Source organism: Perissodus microlepis, chromosome 22, assembly GCF_051167445.1.
Source record: "Perissodus microlepis isolate ML-2025 ecotype Zambia chromosome 22, ASM5116744v1, whole genome shotgun sequence".
Lineage (NCBI taxonomy): Eukaryota > Metazoa > Chordata > Actinopteri > Cichliformes > Cichlidae > Perissodus > Perissodus microlepis.
The window spans coordinates 30,709,582-30,729,544 of NC_140481.1; the positions used below are offsets into that span (position 1 = coordinate 30,709,582).

The following is a 19,963-nucleotide window of genomic DNA, read 5'->3' on the forward strand; positions in this document are numbered from 1 at the left end:
GCGAGCGCCTACCTGATGTGCCTCAACCTGTGCTGCTCCCCACAGGTCAGCTAGCCGAGGGTGAGTGGGTGGACCGAGGCTGTGGATGGTGCTATTGGGCGTGGCTTGGAGTGAATGGGAGGCACTGTGTAGCCTGTGCTCCATAGACTGTAAAGGGAAGCAAGAATAAAAACAGAATATTCAGGATTTGGCCGTTAATATGTAACCCCGATCAACAATCTCTTGGCTTGTGGCCGCTTATTTTTTAAACTTTTGTTTTTCTCTGGAACAATAAAATTGCCTCCCACTAGGAATCTAAAAACACCCACAACCAACTGCTCCTGACATTTGAATAATGGACGGCGTAGTGCTGTAACGCGCACATATCGCCAAACAAAAGACGAGGCCGCTTTTTTCTTCCAACATTTATCCCAGGGGCTTTTACAGGAGGTGGAGGACACATATTCTAGTATTTTTTCCACTCTCTTCTAGTTTGGCTTCTACTTTTAAAATCTCTCTAAATTATGAGGTTGCTGCAGGGAACGGTGCGGAAATGTCTTGACTGGAAGATTTTATTCTAAATGTAACACGTTCAATAGTCTCCTTCTCCGGGGAAGGCATATAATACACACAGTAAAGCTAACAAGCTCATTTCCATTGTGGTCTCGGATCAGTACACCTTTTCTAAGACACAGTCCCTGACCTTTTCAAGTATGTATTTCATAACTCGCAGTTATTTAATGAGCTCTGAGAATGCACCCAATGCAAGAGCAGCCAACAAAGTCTCGGGGTGTCACAGTTCACCGTGACTCACTTCGTTTGCAGAAAACCTTCCAGCAGACTGAGAGCTGAAAGTCAGCAGCTGATTTCAACAATATTCAAACTGTCTGCACAAAATGAACCCATAAGAAACTTAAACAAGGTCAGCAAGTGCACATGTTGTGGGAGCAGAAACATGTGATGTATAGATTTAATAGGACAGCAGACCTAAGGCTGTGTGCATGCATGATTTATACTGGACTGTGTTAGTGTAACAGTTATCTGTGAAGGTGCTTTGAATCTGCTGAGTGGTATTTGTGTTTTCCATTTTAAGAAGCTGCTGCCATCAACACTGCAAAATCTCACCAAACAAGGTGGAAACCTTTCCTTCATGTTGAGAAAGTTAAAGTTCAGCCATCATGGACTTTTTCCCCTAAAGCAGAGGTGTCCAACATAAGGCCCGGGGACCAGAACCAGGCTTAAATCCAGCCCACTGGACATCTTTGGAAAATGTAAAGGAGGGTATTATAATAAGGAGGGCTGTATTTTTATCAGTTTTACAGCTTCACCTTCTGATAAAGACCTGCCCCATGGCCTTTTCTACTACACCAAAGTAACAAGTAAAATATAACACAGAAATTTCTATATTATAGAAAATATAATAATTATTATATTTTCCCCTCGTCCTCAAGACCTGTGCCCCCCAGCTGTGTGGAGTCTTTCATAAACTGTTTATGCTGAGTCTGAGTCTGCAGAGGGTCCCAGTGATGTGGAAGACATCATGCCTCGTCCCTGTACCAAAGACGCCACGTCCCAGTGGCCCCCAGGATTACAGGCCCGTGGCACTGACCTCCCACATCATGAAGACCCTGGAAAGGCTCATCCTGGACCAGCTGCGACCCATAGTAAGACCACACCTGGATCCCCTTCAGTTCGCTTATCAGCCTCGTCTTGGAACAGAGGACGCCATCATCTACCTGCTCAATCGTGTCTACACCCATCTGGACCAGCCGGCGAGCACTGTGAGGGTCATGTTTTTTGACTTTTCTAGTGCTTTCAATAGCAGGTGGATGCTTCTCTGGTGTCCTGGATTGTTGATTACCTGACAGGAAGACCACAATATGTACGTCTCCCACAGGGTGTGTCTGACAAGGTAATCAGCAACACAGGGGCACCACAGGGGACTGTCCTCTCCCCCTTCCTCTTCACCCTCTACACCACAGACTTCAGCCACTGCACAGAGACCTCCATCTTCAGAAGTTTTCTGATGACTCTGCGGTGGTTGGATGCATCAGCAGGGATGATGAGACAGAGTACCGGGCTGTGGTCGACTCCTTTGTCACGTGGTGTGAGCAGAATCATCTGCAGCTCAACGTGGCAAAGACCAAGGAACTGATCGTGGACTTCAGGAAGACCAGGAAACACTTGACCCCTGTTTCAATCCAGGGGGTCAGTGTTGACATTGTGGAGGACTATAAATACCTTGGAGTTCACATTGACAATAAACTGGACTGGGCTAAAAACACCACAGCGCTTTACAGGAAGGGCCAGAGTCGTCTCTATTTTTTGAGGCGACTGAGGTCCTTCAACATCTGCCAGAAAATGCTCAGGATTTTCTACGAGTCTGTTGTGGCCAGTGCGATCCTCTATGCTGTTGTATGCTGGGGGAGCAGGCTGAGGGTCGCAGATGCCAACAGACTTAATAAACTAATCCGTAAGGCCAGTAATGTTGTGGGGATGGAGCTGGACTCCCTCAAGGTGGTGTCGGAGAGGCGGATGCTGTCCAAGATAAAGACAATGTTGGATAACACCTCCCACCCACTCCATGACATGCTGGTCAGTCACAGGAGCTCGTTCAGTGAGAGACTGAGATTACCGAAAAGCACCACTGAACGACACAGGAAATCTTTCCTGCCTGTGGCCATCTCCCTGTACAACGCATCCACTTAACACACTGGTTACAGCTACAACTACACGTGTTTCTTTTCCAGCTATTTATTTATGAGTGACTTATGGATGTATATATATGTATATATTGTACTATTCTTGTTAGCGTATTGTCTGTCTTGTCTTAATGTTGGTTTATAATGGAGCACTGTAACAAAAAAATAATTTCCCCCAGGGATTAATAAAGTATTCTGATTCTGATTCTGATTTTTTATTTTGATTCATTAATTATGAATTACTAATTTAATTGTGACTGTAGGAGAGTCTGAGTAAAGGCCATAACCCTTTCTGTAATTTTACACATTTGTTTATTTGTCCTGACTATAATTCACTTCTTTCACTTCTCTTTCTTATATCAAATGGATTGAATGTGTGGTTAAAGATCCTTACACAGACAGAAAAGAATGATTTGGTTCGGCCCACTTAAGATGAAAGTGGGGTGTACGTGCCCCATGATGTAAAAAGAGTTTGATATAAGTATACACAAAGGACAAATTCAGCCTCTAGGTCTGAAAAGTAATCAGAACCTACATTCTTTCTAATGGCCACCAGGGGGCGACCTCTCTAAGTCTGTCTGTAAATAAGTCTTTGGGAAAACGTCTGTACTTGTCGCTTCATTTGTGACCTGAGTAGTTGTTTTTTGGATGGCTTTATGTTATGAATTACTACTTTTAAATCTTATTTAATATAACATGTAATTATTTTGTTATGTTATAAACTAGGGTATAAGCAAAGATGTGGCTAACTTGTGATTTACGAGTTATTACCGTATGAGCATTAAATATCCTCTGTTTGTTGTTTTTGTCTGTCCCACACCTTCTTTGTTAAATCTATTTTCGGAAATCCAAGCTGGTGATGATCATAACACTAAGCTTCAGGCTTCAATCAGCACTGCAGAAACCAGTTGGTGAATAAACAGTGGACACATCCATTTTTTTGATAGAAATTTATCCCTGGTGCCGACATGTCTGATGCATCTGCTGCTGTGTTTATATGAAAAACAGTGCAAGGCTTTATAAAAATCACTTTCACAGACCTGCTGCTGTTGTTGGTACTGCAGAAACTGTTGCTGCTGGTAGTGATGAAGCTGTTGGAGCTGTTGGAGTTGACTCTGCTGCTGCAGGGCGAGTTGAACCTGGTGCTGCTGAATGTAACTTCCTACTGTCCCCTCGTACCCCTCACCAGGTGTGCCTCCTGCTCCATTGCTGCCACCTGCAACAACCACAAGACACCCAGTGTGCAGTGCTCAGTCACACAGTCTGGTGCTTAAACCCTGTAAGAGAGGATGATAAATCATCACCGGCAGCCATGATGTAGGAGCCTGCAGCAGGCGATGCCACGCCCGAGGGCTGGCTGGTGATTGGGTCCCAGGCGTCAGAAGACGACAGGCAGTACAGGCCCTGCGAGACGTAGGTGTGAGGCCAGACATCCGCAGAGGAGTGATGGAGCACCTGGTCTGTACAGGGAAGCACAGACAGATGGTAGGCGTTGTAGAGGAAAACACAGACAGAGAAGACGCTGCTAGGGTGCAGAGGCAGGGGTAAACCAAGTCATGGGCAGAGAAAAATCAAGACGTAGCTGGAGGAGCAGAGCTGGAACGTTCTGTAATTTGTCTTTTTAGCTTGCAAAAGTTTAGGAGTTGGATTAATATGGAAACTTCAATCAGTTTAGATTCAGAGGTTTCACCAAACTATTAACTGTCACATACTTTTTGGATAAAATGTTACCTATTCTGAGATTTGAAAGCCACAAAAATTAAAAATACCCTAAATTACATTATTTTAGAATAAAAAATAAACAAATTCAGATCTTTCATTTCTTTCATTCTGAGCTAACTGACATTAAACTGAGATTAAAGCACCTGAGCTGGCGTTTCTACCATAGCTTTGATTTGATTTGATATACCTTTATTAGTCCCATAAGGGGAAATTTCATAAATGCACAGAGAAAGTTGCAATAAGCAAGCAGCGTGCTCTGAGTGCTAATTACAGCTTAATTATTATCCATGATTACAAACGGTAGTTATGAGGATTTTTTTGTGTGGATGTGTTTAAAAGCTGTTATGGTTATAAGTGGTTATATAATAAATCCTAACAGTTCCAGAATGTTTTTGCTACTTTCACTTTCAATAAAATATAATCATTATAATTATTAATCATATTATAATTTTGGTTGTGTTATGTCTTATGTCTTAGATATACTGGGTCTGGTATCATTTTAAAACCTAATAATTACTCTCCCTGCATTCTGAAACGTTTATTAATGATTAATCATCCATTTATTAAAGTCAGACAGGAGAAAAAGATCTGTAGTTCAGAATTTGTTGCAGATACATTTGGCCAAAATTCACCCAAACTGTACTGTAAAGGTAAACAATGAAATGTTCTTCTTAAACATATAATGGAAATCAACAGATGACTGTTTCTCTTCACTTTGTGACGAACAAAGCACGAAAAAATACTTCTGATAACTCCGCAGCAATATCAGAACCACGCTGCTTTAACTAATTGCAAACCTTGTTGTGATCTCATATGGGAACTATTTCCTTTCTAATGAACTAAATCTAAATCAGAAGAAATGTGCAGCAATCTAATATTACACCTCAGCCATTAGTGTTTATCTAGGCTGATATAAAACAGGGTTAAACCTGACCTCAGCCAAGAGAAACATATGGTAATAACTTTAATAGCAGTATGATTAGCTTATCTACAGAGCAGAGCCATGGAGGGATACAGCGCTGTGGAGGAGAAACATGCCCTCAGTCCTAATGTGGATATGAAGTAGCTGTGTAACCGTTGTTGTGTGTGTATCCCTTGCACGTGTGTGTATGTTGATGTTGCATGCTAGATAAAGCACTGAGCAGAGCCCATATGGTGGTGTTAATGAGAGCGGGGCTAAGTCCTTGTGCTAACCTACAGGCTCCCTCAGGGCTTGGACAGTGCTCTGCTTTACTAAACACCAGTCAGAACAAACATTTACCTGCACAGAGAGTTTACAGTGTTACTCTGTATGCAGGTAAATGTTAAAGCGTACACATTAGTTTTACTTTATCTTAGAATGGGAAGAAAAATATGGGAGTATTTCTTGTTTTGCTTTGATTTTTATGAGGATACACGGCCATTCCTGTGAGGCCAGAATGTGTTTGAAACAAATATCTTATCACCCGAGGCTCAAATCAGGATATGAGTTTGCCAACATTTTTTCTTTAATAAAACCTTGTGCAAAATTTAAATCCTCTCAACTTTCATCCAGTCTGTTTCTGTCTTTGATGCACGCAGCTCTTTGGGCTACAGACATGAAGCCCTAACAGAATGTGCTCTGGTATTTCAGCACTGGCAGGCTGTCATCTGAATTTGTCATTTGGAAGTTATTGAGTAAGTGCCTGGTCAGAGTGAAAGGCAGACATGTGCAGCTGTGAGCCTGCCCTCCAAAAGTCCTTTACCGCTGCTTTGGAGACAAACTGACAGGACTCTTTTTTTTATTTTTTACGACTCACATTCGAGTAAAACCCGGAGTTCACTGTGTGATCCAAAGACGTGAGTTTGAGACCTGTTTGAATCTCTTGCACAAAGTGAGTCCGTGTTTTACTTTAACAGCGTTCAGGTTTTAGACACAGTGAGTTCAATTATCACAAATCTCTGACTCACATTTAACTCTTAGATCCTCTCAGTAGTTCCACATATTGTGTCATCAACATAATTAATCTCTATTGTGTTGATGGCACCAAATGTAGCACCATAGCACCTAACACAAGTCTTAAAGGTTGAAGGTTGTTATACCTTCAGTGTTTATGACAGATTTACATTCTAATTGTAGCAAGGGTGGAATTTACAAGGACCGGGCTTGAAATCTAAGACTTAACTGGTCACTCAGTCTGGTCACTCTGCTGTGGCTCGCAGTGACCGAACAGTGGGACAAAATAAAGCTAAACCGAGTCACCAAATGGGCCGGCTGGTGATCCACTGACCTCTGCTGGTGATGCTCTCCTGGTTGACCTCACTCAGGTGGGCGACGCTGCCCTGGTTGGAGCCGGCTCCCATGCTCTCCCCGTCCATCGAGTTCCAACCAAACAGAGTCGCCTCAGAAATTGCAAACTGTTGCATGATACCTGAAGATGGAGATAAACAATGCATGTAGCAAGAATGAAAAGATCCCCCGACTCGCTAAAACATCATGAACGTGAAGCAAATCCCAGTCCCTGCTCTGGTACCACAAACACATGTTAACTAATGATACAAACAAATGTTATAACAGTCATTAATATGGATAAACAGCAGGTTTGTGTTGGATTGGAGGAGAATACTGAGGGTTTATTAGACTCATTTTCAAAGAAAGTGCATCACCCTGTTTTTTCTCTGAAAGTGCTGCAGTCATCAATTACCAGCAACAGCTCAGCTAAATATTACCTAAAAATCTGATCAATGTTTCATTTTCTGAAACAACACAAGGTCGTCTAATAACATTTCAGACTTCGTTTTGTTTTAATAAATAGTTGCAATGTTCTGAAAGTGACTGCCAAGTATTTGTTATAAGTTTAATAAATCTTTTGTATTCATGTAATTCTAGCCATTAATCAGCATGAGATGAACAAATTTGTAGGACAGATTGATTGTGAATAAAATATGGACGCACAGTTGTGGTCTCTGAAAAAATTAGGAAAAATTGGAAAGGATGCAAGTTGGCTTCACTTTCCAGACTCTTTATATCCTGTTTACTGACTTTTTAAAAAAAAAAAACAATTTGCCATTTGTTATTTATGTTTACTAAAAAGTCTACCTTTAATCTTATATACATAATAACAACCTGCTCATGCAACAGACAACCAAGAAGTCATCCAGTTGTTGAGCAACACTTTCAACCTCTGGTTGCGCGTCACAAGTGCAAGGTAATTGCAGAGGTTGCATGGCGGGAGGCAACCTGTCTCCAGACAACGGTGGTCCGACTTGAACTCACTGCAGTTTCTTTCAGAAAGATTAGTGATGATTTGCAAACGCAGACACTTCAGCAACTCAGTCTGCGCTGAGCAAAACTCATCTACGATGCAGCTTTTTGCAATATAGGACTCAACTCAGCTGTTTGTCCTCGTGGTTGTATTCTGGGTATATTTCTATATAAAAGCAAGATTTCTAAGCTCCTCCTTGCCTCACAGCAAGAAGGTCCTGAGTTCATTTCCACCATCAGGCTGGGTTTTCTGTGTGGAGTTTGCATGTTCACAGGTGTGAATGTGAGTGCGAATGGTTGTCTGTCTCTATGTGTTAGCCCTGCGACAGCCTGGCAACCTGTCCAGGGTGTATCTTGCCTCTCGCCCTAAATCACCTGGGATAGTCTCCAGCCCCCCCACGACCCTGAACAGGATAAATGGAAGAGAATGGATGGATGCACTAATTAATCATTTTCAATATTATCATGAATAGATTGCGAGCTTGACTCCATTTAATCACAAACTGATAACATACTGATTGCGAGTAATCACAGAGCCACTGTCCGTCTGTGAATCAACCATTTCAAATACGACAAGATTGCAAAATCATTGCACACAGTTTCCTCAATGCGACTGAAGCATTAGTGTAGCATATTTGCAAATTCAGCACTCAGGTGTGTCCTCACCTGCGGCAAAGCGAGCCTCCTTCTCGCCATCGCTAAGGTCACTGTAAGCGTCGTTCTCCATCCTCCTCTCCTTTTCCCTCTGAAGGTTGGTATGGCCCGCTCCCCCTAGCGGCCCCGCAGATGGTTTGCCCCAGCTCTGCCACTCTATCATGTGGGCCACTCGACCCTGGGCCATGGCGGTGGGCTTGGTCACCTTGTCCTTCATGGAGCGAGTCACACCTACAGGAGGTATGAGGGCGGCAGGAGGGGCAGACCAGCAACACACACGTACAACACACACCACACACACACACACACACACACACAAACTCTGTCAAAACTACTTCTGGCCCCTGCAGTTGACTACACCTCCATCTGAGGCTCATGTGGGGGTTGGGGTGGGGGTAGGAGTAGAATGATAATGAGAAATGTGAGGGTCTGTTTAATACCTGAGTTGATGATAGGAAATGTTAGCTCAGTAATCAATGAATTTGTGATTGAACGTGATTTTATGACAACAACATGGCACCTATTTAATTTCATTAATCTATAAAAACGCATTCAGGAGTATGCTAGGATCATCAGAATGAGCATGGATGTATTTGTGGGTGAACTGGTGTTTCATTATTTCCAAAGAAGCTCTGCTGACTGCAGTAATATTCAGTCCTTTGGACAGCTTCTAGTCACACCGGCCATGTTTCAGAAGCATTTAGTCTGCACGGGTCTTTTTGTTATTATAATAAGCCTTCCTCAAGAGGAACATGCTAATATTTATCTCTCTGTGGACCACATTAAACTCTGACCTTTAAACCACTGCTGCCTTTGATTTTCTGTGTGTGGACCTGAGGATATCAGCTGTCAGCAGTCAACTCGTTTTAAATGTGTCACCTCGGTTATTACCCCAGTACTAATCATCACGAGCGTGACAGTCACTCCTCGGCTTCTACCGTGAGACAAATTGTTTAAGATAATAATGATACGTGCTGCGATAGTACAAGATGTTTGATTCAGTATGAGACTTTCTTTGTTTGGCATGTGAGTACTCCCTACGGAGACCCAGATGTGTACTCATACTGGTCAAAAAGTTGAGTGTGGACACTCAGTGTGGTAGAGAAACTTCTAGCAACCACTCACCAACCGTTCAGGTTATACACATTTTTCAACCTGTGGTTGCCATGGTGAAGGGATCAGCCAAAAGAAGAAGGAGGTTACCAAGCAATCACTGACCAGTCTACAGGCCAGTGCAGCCAGGATCTAAGCAGAAGATTTGAACCAGAGCTGTGTGCCCTCACAGATCCTAAAACACTCAAAGATCATTTAATATTTAAAGTTTTCACCGTCCACTTCATGAGGTGTTTTGAATTCTCCACACAAGCTGGCACATTTCATAAATGTTGAACGAGTCAGTAAAGGCCATTTCTGATGCTGAACTTATGATATGTTATTCATTGTCGTTATTCATGTCTTTTATTTACATTCAAACACTATACCAAAATTAGATCCAGGCTTTTATTTTTCAAAATAAGTGACTAATATTTTTTTTTCCACAAATACGTTGTAACTTGACTGATAATTTGGAGCCAGCATATCAATGTGACACAAATTGAAAATATTTTAAAATGAATAATTGCAAGATGGTTTATTGGCACCCTAGCATAAAAATAAATAGACATTTTTGTATCATATAACTCTCTATCATCTTTATTCACTGCTGAATCTTCTTTTGTATGCACAGCAAACCATGCTTAATCTTTGGTCAGGTGATTGGCAGGAATGATGAGGTCAGAGGTCATCGTGGTTGCCCATGTGCTTGTTAAAGTTTGCTCATTTTAACAAAGAACAAAGGATGTCGAGTGAAATGCTGACGAACCCACGTTAATAATTACAGGAATTGCTCATCTTCTTGTAAACAGAATGAATGAGGTTCATTAGAATTTACGTGATTAAAAATGTTTTACGGAGCCGAAGAGAGGCAGAAGAAATAGTCCCTCGGTGTAAACAGAACGGGGAGAAGTGTCCACCGGCAAATCTCTGTCCAATTAAGATGCAAATATAGGCTCCAAACTGAGGACATATTCACTGACTCAAATGGGTACGGAGACACTGATCGATTAAAAAATTAAATTAAAATCCAGCAGGCATGAATAAACAAAGAGCGAGCTTTGGAAATTGCTCCCCCGGTCCATGGGGCAAGTTACAGGCTGGGCTAAAAATAGAAACACTTTTCCTCTTAGACAAAGCGAGCCAATCTCATTTGAAAATCAAACAGTCCCTGCAGAGCCTAATTGGAGATGGAAATAGGTGGAAAGAATGGGGATGAAGGATGAGGGAGGGTGTTGGGGTCTTGGCTATTCAAAGGCTCAAAAATATAACACTACACACTGTTAAAAGATAGCTGCAGATGTATTTAAAGTGCACCAGACACAACAGAAAATACATTTTTTACATAAACACTCTGAGATGCTGCACTCAGACAACAAAGAGCACTACAGTTTGAAGCACAGAGCAAGAGAGAGCACGAAAGAGGCACCGGCCACTTGTAGTCACGACACTGCACAACAGAGTCACAAATATCGGCCACCAACACCACCACCAGCAGCAGCACTGCCACAGTACAAATACACTACATTTCCCAACACACCTGTGGAGATGCTTCAGTAAGTAATTAAAGTAAGTATTCTTACTTACTTTAGTTTCTTTGAAATCAAAGATCTGATTGAATTTCCATCAATGACTCTGAAATGTGTCCCGTCATTGACGTTTGCTGTTGATATCAGTGGAAGAGAGAGGAAAGTAGGGAGTGATATAGGAAGGGGCACCCACAGGGGCGGCCATGTTGGTTCCAAGCTCCTCCTCCTCCTTCGCCTGCTCTAGAGTGAAGTTGTTTGTTAAGTCAGAGTTTCATTTACAAAATCCATTGCCGTTTATGGCAATTTGAAAAGATAATTAAACATGTTTTCTTCGAGGGTGCCAGATGACTCTTTGGCCTGCAAGCAGTGCAGAAACCAAGTGATGGAAGAAGCAGAGTGGAGATTTTATCAAGCAAACAGATCTCAGAGGCTGCTCTGGAGGTAAAAATGTGTCCATTTGTTATGTTAAACCAAGGTTCAACTTAACAAAGAGCATTTGACATGTAAGATGTGTAACTGTAAGTTCTGTGGTTTCAGTTTGTGAGGCTCTTGTGTTTTTCATATTCAGTTTAATGAAAGCGCAACTTCTTCACCCTCAAGTCCTCCTAAACTCCTTTGTTCACAGGCTATCGAGGTGCCATGAAAAATGTTCCTTCTTCCCATTAAAGGTTAAAAACTACCTGATTTCAATTTGGCCCATATCCCTTTCAAGGTCTTCTCCGGGTGCATCTATGGACTGCTGCCAGCACTGCTAATAATTTTTAGAGATCTCCTTGGAAGTCTTGCTCTGACCACCCTCACAAGTGGTTCTTACCTTGGGGTTCTTTCTATAACATCCGAGGATATTTATTTTACAATATAAAGCACTTTACATGACTATTGTTGCTATATATGAAAAAATGAAAGTAAATTGAACTGAATTTTGGTTAAGATGGAAACACATCAGACAAGTGGGGCAGGTTTTCATTATGTCAATGTAATGAAAACACTCCTTTCTGAACCATGAATGGGCAGGAAATGGGATGTACCACAGTTTTGGTTGTTTGATGCTAATCGTCTTAGAACTTTTCAGGATAACTCTGATCCCGGTTGATGAGCACGCTTCTGTTTTTTCTAACTTGATGGACGATTTTTGAGGAGCTTGGACATCATGAGCTCATCTACTGATATTTGATGTTTGGACCCTTAACATGGAAGTCGGGTTGATGCTTGGTCTGTGTGTTTGAGGTCTGTGGTAAAACTGTACATGCACACATGCAGACGGTCAGAGCGTGACTTCCATCAAGCAATCCCAAAATTAAGCTGTGCCGTTGACATGTTCACAGGGAGACGTCCTTAAAAGGAAGACTGACCAAATCTAAATGCGCTCAAATATTATAGTTATTTGGATTTTGGATAGTAAGCTAACTGTTCTTCTTTGGTGTTGGTGTTGTTTACAAAAAGCTTTAATAATCACAGGTTGATGGGGGCATGTGCTAACTACCACTGATGGTTCAGGAGGGGTTGTCTACACTGCATTAGGACGTAAGAAATTATTTACTGTTTAGAAGTTCTTTGATCAGTCAAATGACTCTTTTCACTGCATTTTTGCATTTGTTGTCAAATTGCATGGGCAGAGCTGTTCCAGATTTGATTTCCAGACTACTCTTTCTATTTTGTAGTTTATTATAACTGAAAGGTCAGCCTGCACCTTCTGTCTAAACCAGTATGACTGCCACCGCTTAATCACCCTCTGAGAAAAGTTTGCAGAAGGAAAAACCCCCCACTCTGCAAAGACGAATGAATGGTTTGGTTGCCTTAAATAAAGGGCAACACAAAGATTTAAAGTTAAGTCAAAGTAATTACCAATTAGAAGAGAAAAATGACAAGAGATTACATAGTCCATTTAACCTCATTTATACTGGTGATTCCCATTAAACCAAACCACACACTGATCATTTGGCTGCTGCACTAATGTGTCACCAACCAATCATCTGAATAACACGCAAGAAGAAACCAAAAATTATCTTTTGCACAGCAGGGAAAGGAGATGCAGCCCCTGCCAGAGCTCAACAACAACTTCACTCTTGATCCACCGTGGAGCATGTGGAGGCAACATGGGGGCTGTTTTACCATCTAGCAGCACAGACACACACCTGACACACCTGACAGAGAGGACTTAGCCAGGGCACCGATCCCATAGGTGTTGGTGGGCTTCCTCTTGAGACGAGGCAGAATGGAAGTAGTGTCCTCCATGGACAACTAAAGAGAGAGGAGAGGTAAATGTGGTATTGGTGCAGCACAGGGGTGGACAGAAGGAGGAGAGATAATAGAACCAGAACAGGTGAGAGAGATAAATGCAAGAAAGAAAAAAAAAGGGAATAAAAGAAATTGAGGTGAAGAGGGCAGACGATACAAGACTCAGAAAACAGTCTGATGGAGTGAGAAAGAGAAGAGAGGTTGTAGCAGAGGAGATAAGATAGAAGGGTTAATTATTTGAGCACTTTGTAAATGGCTTACAGGGATCGTTGAAGAGAAGAGAATTATTGATATTCTGTGTCTCAAAGGAAAAATTAATGATAAAGTGTTGATTTAAAACCAAATTAAAAGGGTAGCAGTCTATTGTGAGCTCAGCAGCTATTATTTGACATAAAATCATCCTGAAAAATGTGATATTGAACAGATATTGAAGGCAGAGTGTTGTCGCATTACAAAGATTACCTGTAGCGCATTTTGCTGTGACTCCATTGTTGGATATTACTCACTGTCTCGTCTATCACCGTGAATGTTACCAACCCAAATATGCTCAGCTGTTTCTGCATTTTACAAGGAAAACGTTGGAGGCTTGTTGTGAATACATGAAGTCGTGAGACTGACACCAACAACCGCTCCTCAATTTACAAAATCAGGTCATACAATTAGTGTCAAACACCACATATCAGATGCTGTATATGTCGTATCGTATCTACAGAAATCCTGAACACTGAGCAGTAACTTTTTTTCCCTGAGGTTTAAAAATCTGTGAGGGAGTGAGTTGCACGTTTTGTAAGCCGAGGAATGTTGTTTGTGTTTTGAGATTTGAGAGCGTGCTACAATGGCACGCTCTCAAATCGTTGGTTAAAGGTGTGGTAAGATTCAGCCAGGCACCGAGTGGTTCTTGGGGGCCTGGAGCCCTGGGACCCTGATCTCTGCTTGCACCGGCCTCTCGCGGCTTCGACTGCCCTTTGCCTCCGGTCCTTTGGGAGTCCCACACCTTAGCCGTGGGCGCCCCATTTAAGGCCTCACTCCTTCTCCTGCTGGGATGGACGTGCGGATTTCACCAGGATGTGTGGCCTTGGGTCTTCAGTATTCGTGGCTGCCGATGGCCCGGTTCTCCCGGATCCATCTCTGTCTTTCTCTGACTCCTTAGGGGCTGTTATTACGACTTCCCACCCTCATTTTTAAGTGCATTTCATCACAGAGACACACACTCTCTTTCTTTCACCCTCTCACACACACACATTTTTTTCTCTTGCCTGTCCTCCCTTACACATCGTCATACTGTATACCAAATTTAATGTAAATATAATAGAAATAACACGAATAGAAATGATGAAATAAACAGATAAACCCTGAACAAGAGGAGCCTATAGAGAATTTATAGAGCTGATCTTTGACACAACAGTTCATTCAGCTCATTATTCTGCCCCACAGGACAGGATTTGTTTTTCCTCCTTTGTGCCGTATAGCCCACATTCACACTTACAAGCCGCATCTTAAGATGTCTCCAGTATTTAGTTCATAAAATAATGTGTAGAAATAATAATATGTTGATTTCAAGCTACGATCATTCAGCGTTTCTTTTGACATTTATTGACAGGAGAGTAGAGCACGCATGGAAGCAAAGAGAGAGCGAACAGGAAAGAGCAGACTCAAACCGAGGCCCCTGCAGTAACCTTTTCATCTGTGGGTGTTCTTGACTCAACCCTCACGTATCTTTGTGTTCTGATATAAGAGGAAATCACATTGTTGGCGCTACATTTTTACGCTGATTTGAGATTTGTCTCAGGTATGTAAACTACAAGTTTATTTAATCAGGAAGTGAAATTATTTAGATTAGGAATCCTGAGCCGTGATAGGCCGAGTTAAACGGGCTTATTTTTTGATTTCGGGAGAACCAGAGCTCCTCGAAAAAATCCCCACAAGAACGGAGGAGAACATCCAAACTTCACAGAGAAATCAGCTGTAGTATTGTTAACATCCAAAACTTACTTGAAAAACATCCCCAAACCTTGTCACCACCGCCACTGTTATAGGAACTTTCTGCTGAACTGCCAATCAAAAGACGTGCAGACAACTCAGCTTAGCCAAGGGTAGATTGCTAAATTACAGGTACCAAGACCAAAACAATTGATATGGATAACTACCAGCACAAACAAAAGATGCATGTTTGGTTTTCGGAGTAAACGGTCCATTAAAGTGAGATGTTTTTGTCTTTTATGAATCAACCAGAAGGTCTCCAAAGGAGAATAATTTAAAGTGAAATTTCAAACATAAGTCAACAACAACATACTAATAATGAGAACTTAGATGCTGTTCCTCTCCTGTACACTTAAATAACTGAATGTTGAACAGTTTTCAAAGCTATAGTTATTCCATAAAAACACTCATGTGTACAGTAAACTTGTGTTACTTCCCGGCAGCAGTGCTCCTGGCAAACAAAGCCAAAAATTAATGAACTCAGAGACTGAGCCCGGCTCTTAATGAGGCCCTCCCAGCGGCTAATTACAGTAAGAAATAATAGGGAAGCACGTGGACTCTGTTACACGGGAGGATTTTGTGAGAGATATGATGTAATATTTTGAGTCAAGGTGTATGACTCACAATAAAAAGGCAAACTGATATGATCTGGTCCCTCTGTGGTGTGCAAGTGGAGCATCATCCACACGCTCCCCAACCTACTTTAAACTGCCTGCATGCACCAGTAACATTATATGGTGTTGTTGCTGGGCAGCCAGAGAGTCAACAGGCATACAGATGAAACTATTACAGCAATCTTCTTCCATTAGTCGTGTATCTGCTCGACTCTGTTTCTCCTCAAATATGATAAACCACAGGTGGACGCCTATTTTGCAACTAAAACCATTGTTCTCCATTAAAATCCTCCTCTAGTCCTTCCAACAAAGCACAGCCATAGCTAAACCAATATGGCAGAGAAGTGTTTTAATGTGCATTAATCAGCATTTGGGTTTATACGTAAGGTTAAAAGGGTCACATTCATATTCATATGCTACATAACTTTGCCGCCTCCTTTCGCTTATAGTTTTTCATTCACTGCATTGTTCAGGCTCACAGCAGGCAACCTCAGCTGCTCTCTACTGCTTTGATTAAACCACTGCAATCACTCCACTCTGTACTGCCAAACAACAGATTGGAGCTGATGGAATATTGAAGAGTGTATGGAGCCAGGATAGGAGCTTAAAGGATCCCGAACTTTAAGATGTATGAACTGACGTTTTTTGCTAACAGCAGAAACAACTTTCTAAAGCAGTAATATGCAAAAGACCCTAGCCTCATTAGCCTGTTTCATGAGCTCTTAATATGCCTTCATATGATCTTAAAATCACTCTACACTAACATTCAGAATGTGGTTTCCTATTAATATGCCATAAACCAGAACAGAGTTGTTATTGGACATTGTGTTACAAGAATAGCAAAATAAACACAAACTTTAGTCTTTTTGGAGAGTTTTAAAATGTACTTAAAACAAAATGAACTCTGAAGTAGCTGAATAATGATTCCCAATTTCCCAAATAGCTGAACATTGAAGCTTTCATGCAATGGTGTGTACTCCCTTCATCCTTATTGGTGAAGCTGACAGATGAGAATGTGGGACAGATGTGTTCCTTAGACCTGAGATTATGATGCATTTTCCTCATCATCAGTTTGTCACTGTTTTCCCACTGTATTTAGTTTGTGTTCTTCTTTAAAGGGAGTAGTACACTCCAGTCACCCAGTTCTTAAAAGAAATATAGTCGTGTTTCAGTATAAAGCTCCTTTGCTCTCAGCTAAATAGATTAATTGCTTTTCGCTCTGCAAAGTTCTCTTCATGTATGCAAGTATGATCTGTTAGCATTCTCCCAATAAACTCAAGTGAAGTAACACAATGTGCCACTGGGACTCAGGATGTTGGGTACTGAAAATATGTATGCCTACATATATACACTGTAAAAAAAATTGTAATATAAAAGTATTTACTGTGTATTTTACAGTTTTGTACTGTTCTTCTAGAATATCATTAAATTTACATAAATAGACTGATTTTACATTTCAAATGTAAATTAACGTAAAATCACTGTAAATGTAATAAAACATAATTTTCTTGTTTTTTTAAATGTATCTGTCTGTACATGTGCATATTTAGATTGTTAAAATAAAATACATTCACAAATGTATCATCATTTCACAAATATTTGTCCGTTATTTGAAAGATTGAACTGTTAAATTCAAATGTAATGCTATGGAAAAATATATATATAAATGATTCGTATAAACTTTTTTTTACATCAAATAATAATTATTATTATTGTTATTTAGGGCGATCGTGGCTCAAGAGTTGGCAGTTTGCCTTGTAATCAGAAGGTTGCCGGTTCGAGCCCCGGCTCTGACTCTCGGTCGTTGTGTCCTTGGGCAAGACACTTCACCTAAAGTGCTTTGAGGGTCTCAAAAAGTGCTGTATGAATGCAATCCATTATTATTTAAACCAACTATTAACTGTATATTTCTCTACATTTAAGTATTATTATTCATATTGCTGCATTCATTGACCTTGTTTATAGGTAATTTCATTGTTTACTCACATTAAAATGTTCCTAATTTAATGTTTAAAAGCACTTGAAAAAGGCAAAATCCCATGTAAAATTAGGGCAACAAACTGTATTGTCATTACTGAAAATAATTTTCATGAGAAAGTTATTTTCTGTTATTTTATGGTATTATTTTGGCGCCACAGCTGCCGGAATATTACTGTTTTCTTAGGATTTTTTTTTTTACGGTGTATAAATTACTTGCAAAATCATGTGATTCCTAATTAATGATCCCATTAATCATTGCTTGTACTCCTCTCATGCAGCAGGGACTCCCACTACTCTTTCCATTTAGTTGGAGCTAAGTCACTGTTCTACAAAGGGTTTACACATTTGTATGCAGCCTTCAGTTTTTTATCGGTCTGAAACAGCCATAAATTTTGCAGCGAGGACAGCGATGAAATTCATTAGCCAATAATGATTTATGTATTTGTTTGCTATATATCTACATATATGAAAAAGTCTAAATGATTGCCATTAACATTTGCAAAATTTAAGATCAATAAACACTTACATGTAGGAAGTTTAAAAAAGAAAACACAGGCATTTCTTAGTGACTCCAAACTTTTAACAAGTAACTTTCAAATAACTGCTGCTGTTGCAAAAAGCTGCTTTTATTATTCCCTACATCACTTTACTAAAGTACCACACCAGTTTATCACTTTAAATAACAGTAAACAAAAACCTCCTTTGTCGGCTGTGTTGCCGATTCATCCAGGATTCTTACTTCCATCTTAAAATCAGTCGGTGCTTTACATCAGAAATGTCTCTGGTCCGTTGTTGCATAAAACCCAAAATATGTCTACGCAAGATTATTTTCCTCCAGTCAGCTCCAAGCTGAACAAATGCACATGGTGCAAACAAATTCTGCTGAAGGTACATAAACAGTTGAATCACCTTATCATCCATTGCTTTCAGTTAAAAAAGAAAAAATTACTTGTGCAAAGGCTTCAGCTGTGCATAAGATAAGCTTATTACAGCCTGTTATCTGTGACTCTGTATATATATATATACAGTATATGAAGCTTACAGTACAGTAGATTAGCAGAGAGCTAAGAGTGGAGACGGATGGCGGAGTTTACTGGGAGGGAAATAAAAACTGGGGGATAAGAGAGAGGCAGTGGGAGTGAGAGATAAGAAAGTAAGAAAGAGTGGCAGGAAAAGGTGGAAGGATAAACGAGTGGGATGTCAACTTATGTACTCCAAGTCAAAGCTCAGGTAGTCGGTTAAGTGATGGAAAGGGAAATGACAGGTAGAGGAGATTTGAGGAGAGAAAGGAGATTTAAACAAGGAGACTTACATTGATTCCTTCCCAGGAAAACTCGGCACGGCCATGCTGGGGAAGGAGGGAGAGAAGGGCGGAGGAAAGACGGAGGACAGAGGGGAGAGAAAAGTACAAGAAGGTGTAGCAAAGGAGGGAAGAGAAAAAGGCAGATTAAAAGAGGAGGATGTCAGATATAAAAAGTGCTATTAATTCTGAATTTGAACATTTACATTTTGGATGTGAGGCTTTCGTATTTTATTTTTAAATGCACCAAATTATATATGTTTGTTGCTCTTGTAAAATGAAGATTCACATTTATTTTCAAGGTCAGAAAGGACTAAAGCTCAAAAGGTTATTTTAGTTTTTTATTTTCTGGATGTCAGGACCATATATAGTTGGACTCTGGCTATATTTCTAGAGAACTGGGAGGTTGCTGAGTGCAAATGTAATCTCTGAATGTGAATTTGTGTTAAATGGGAATTTTTGTCTACATAGACAGTAACACATAGGTGATTTTCTATGATTTATCACAGTTTATTGCTGTATTACCACAAACAGATTGGATGTAATTGCCAACTTGACTCTATTAAAATGCCGGCTGATCTTCATCTTCATCTCATTGGCAACATTTGTAGCGAGTTTTAGTGATAGTGTTGCTCGACAATCTCATTTTGCAGCAAAAAGATAAATAAATAGCTGAAGTGAGATGACTGTATCTTATTGGATACAACAGATATTGACAAAGTTTAACTTTAATATCTGAATTTGCTTTCAAGATCAGATTCATGTTAACCTCAAATCCACGACTAACTGTTGCAGATGAATATTTTCCTTAAACCAGTCTGCTCGGTCCGGACTGTGTTTGTGAAACATACGCTGGAACCAACAAACTGAACTACATGGCTCTTTATGTGAGTCATACAGTGTATGTGTGAACATTACTACAACAGTCTAATCTCACAAGACTTAAAAGG

The 19,963-nt window shown here is 40.6% G+C and overlaps 1 protein-coding gene across 4 annotated transcripts in view; it reads right to left on the reverse strand.

Moving 5' to 3' along the window:
* The window catches only part of LOC146363500 (uncharacterized), a 77,548-nt gene that overhangs the window by 3,132 nt on the left and 54,453 nt on the right, over window positions 1–19,963 (reverse strand). Inside the window, exons 3-9 of one of the 4 annotated variants that reach the window (XM_084920315.1) lie at window positions 19,026–19,061; window positions 13,046–13,142; window positions 8,293–8,511; window positions 6,653–6,793; window positions 3,986–4,141; window positions 3,722–3,897; window positions 13–147 (exon numbers count right to left, since the gene is read on the reverse strand). In XM_084920315.1, the coding sequence (XP_084776441.1) occupies window positions 13–147; window positions 3,722–3,897; window positions 3,986–4,141; window positions 6,653–6,793; window positions 8,293–8,511; window positions 13,046–13,142; window positions 19,026–19,061 (960 nt within the window). Of the gene's footprint in view, window positions 1–12; window positions 148–3,721; window positions 3,898–3,985; window positions 4,142–6,652; window positions 6,794–8,292; window positions 8,512–13,036; window positions 13,143–19,025; window positions 19,062–19,963 lie in introns of all 4 variants that reach the window. The other 3 variants (XM_084920314.1, XM_084920317.1, XM_084920316.1) reach the window with 3 other exon arrangements.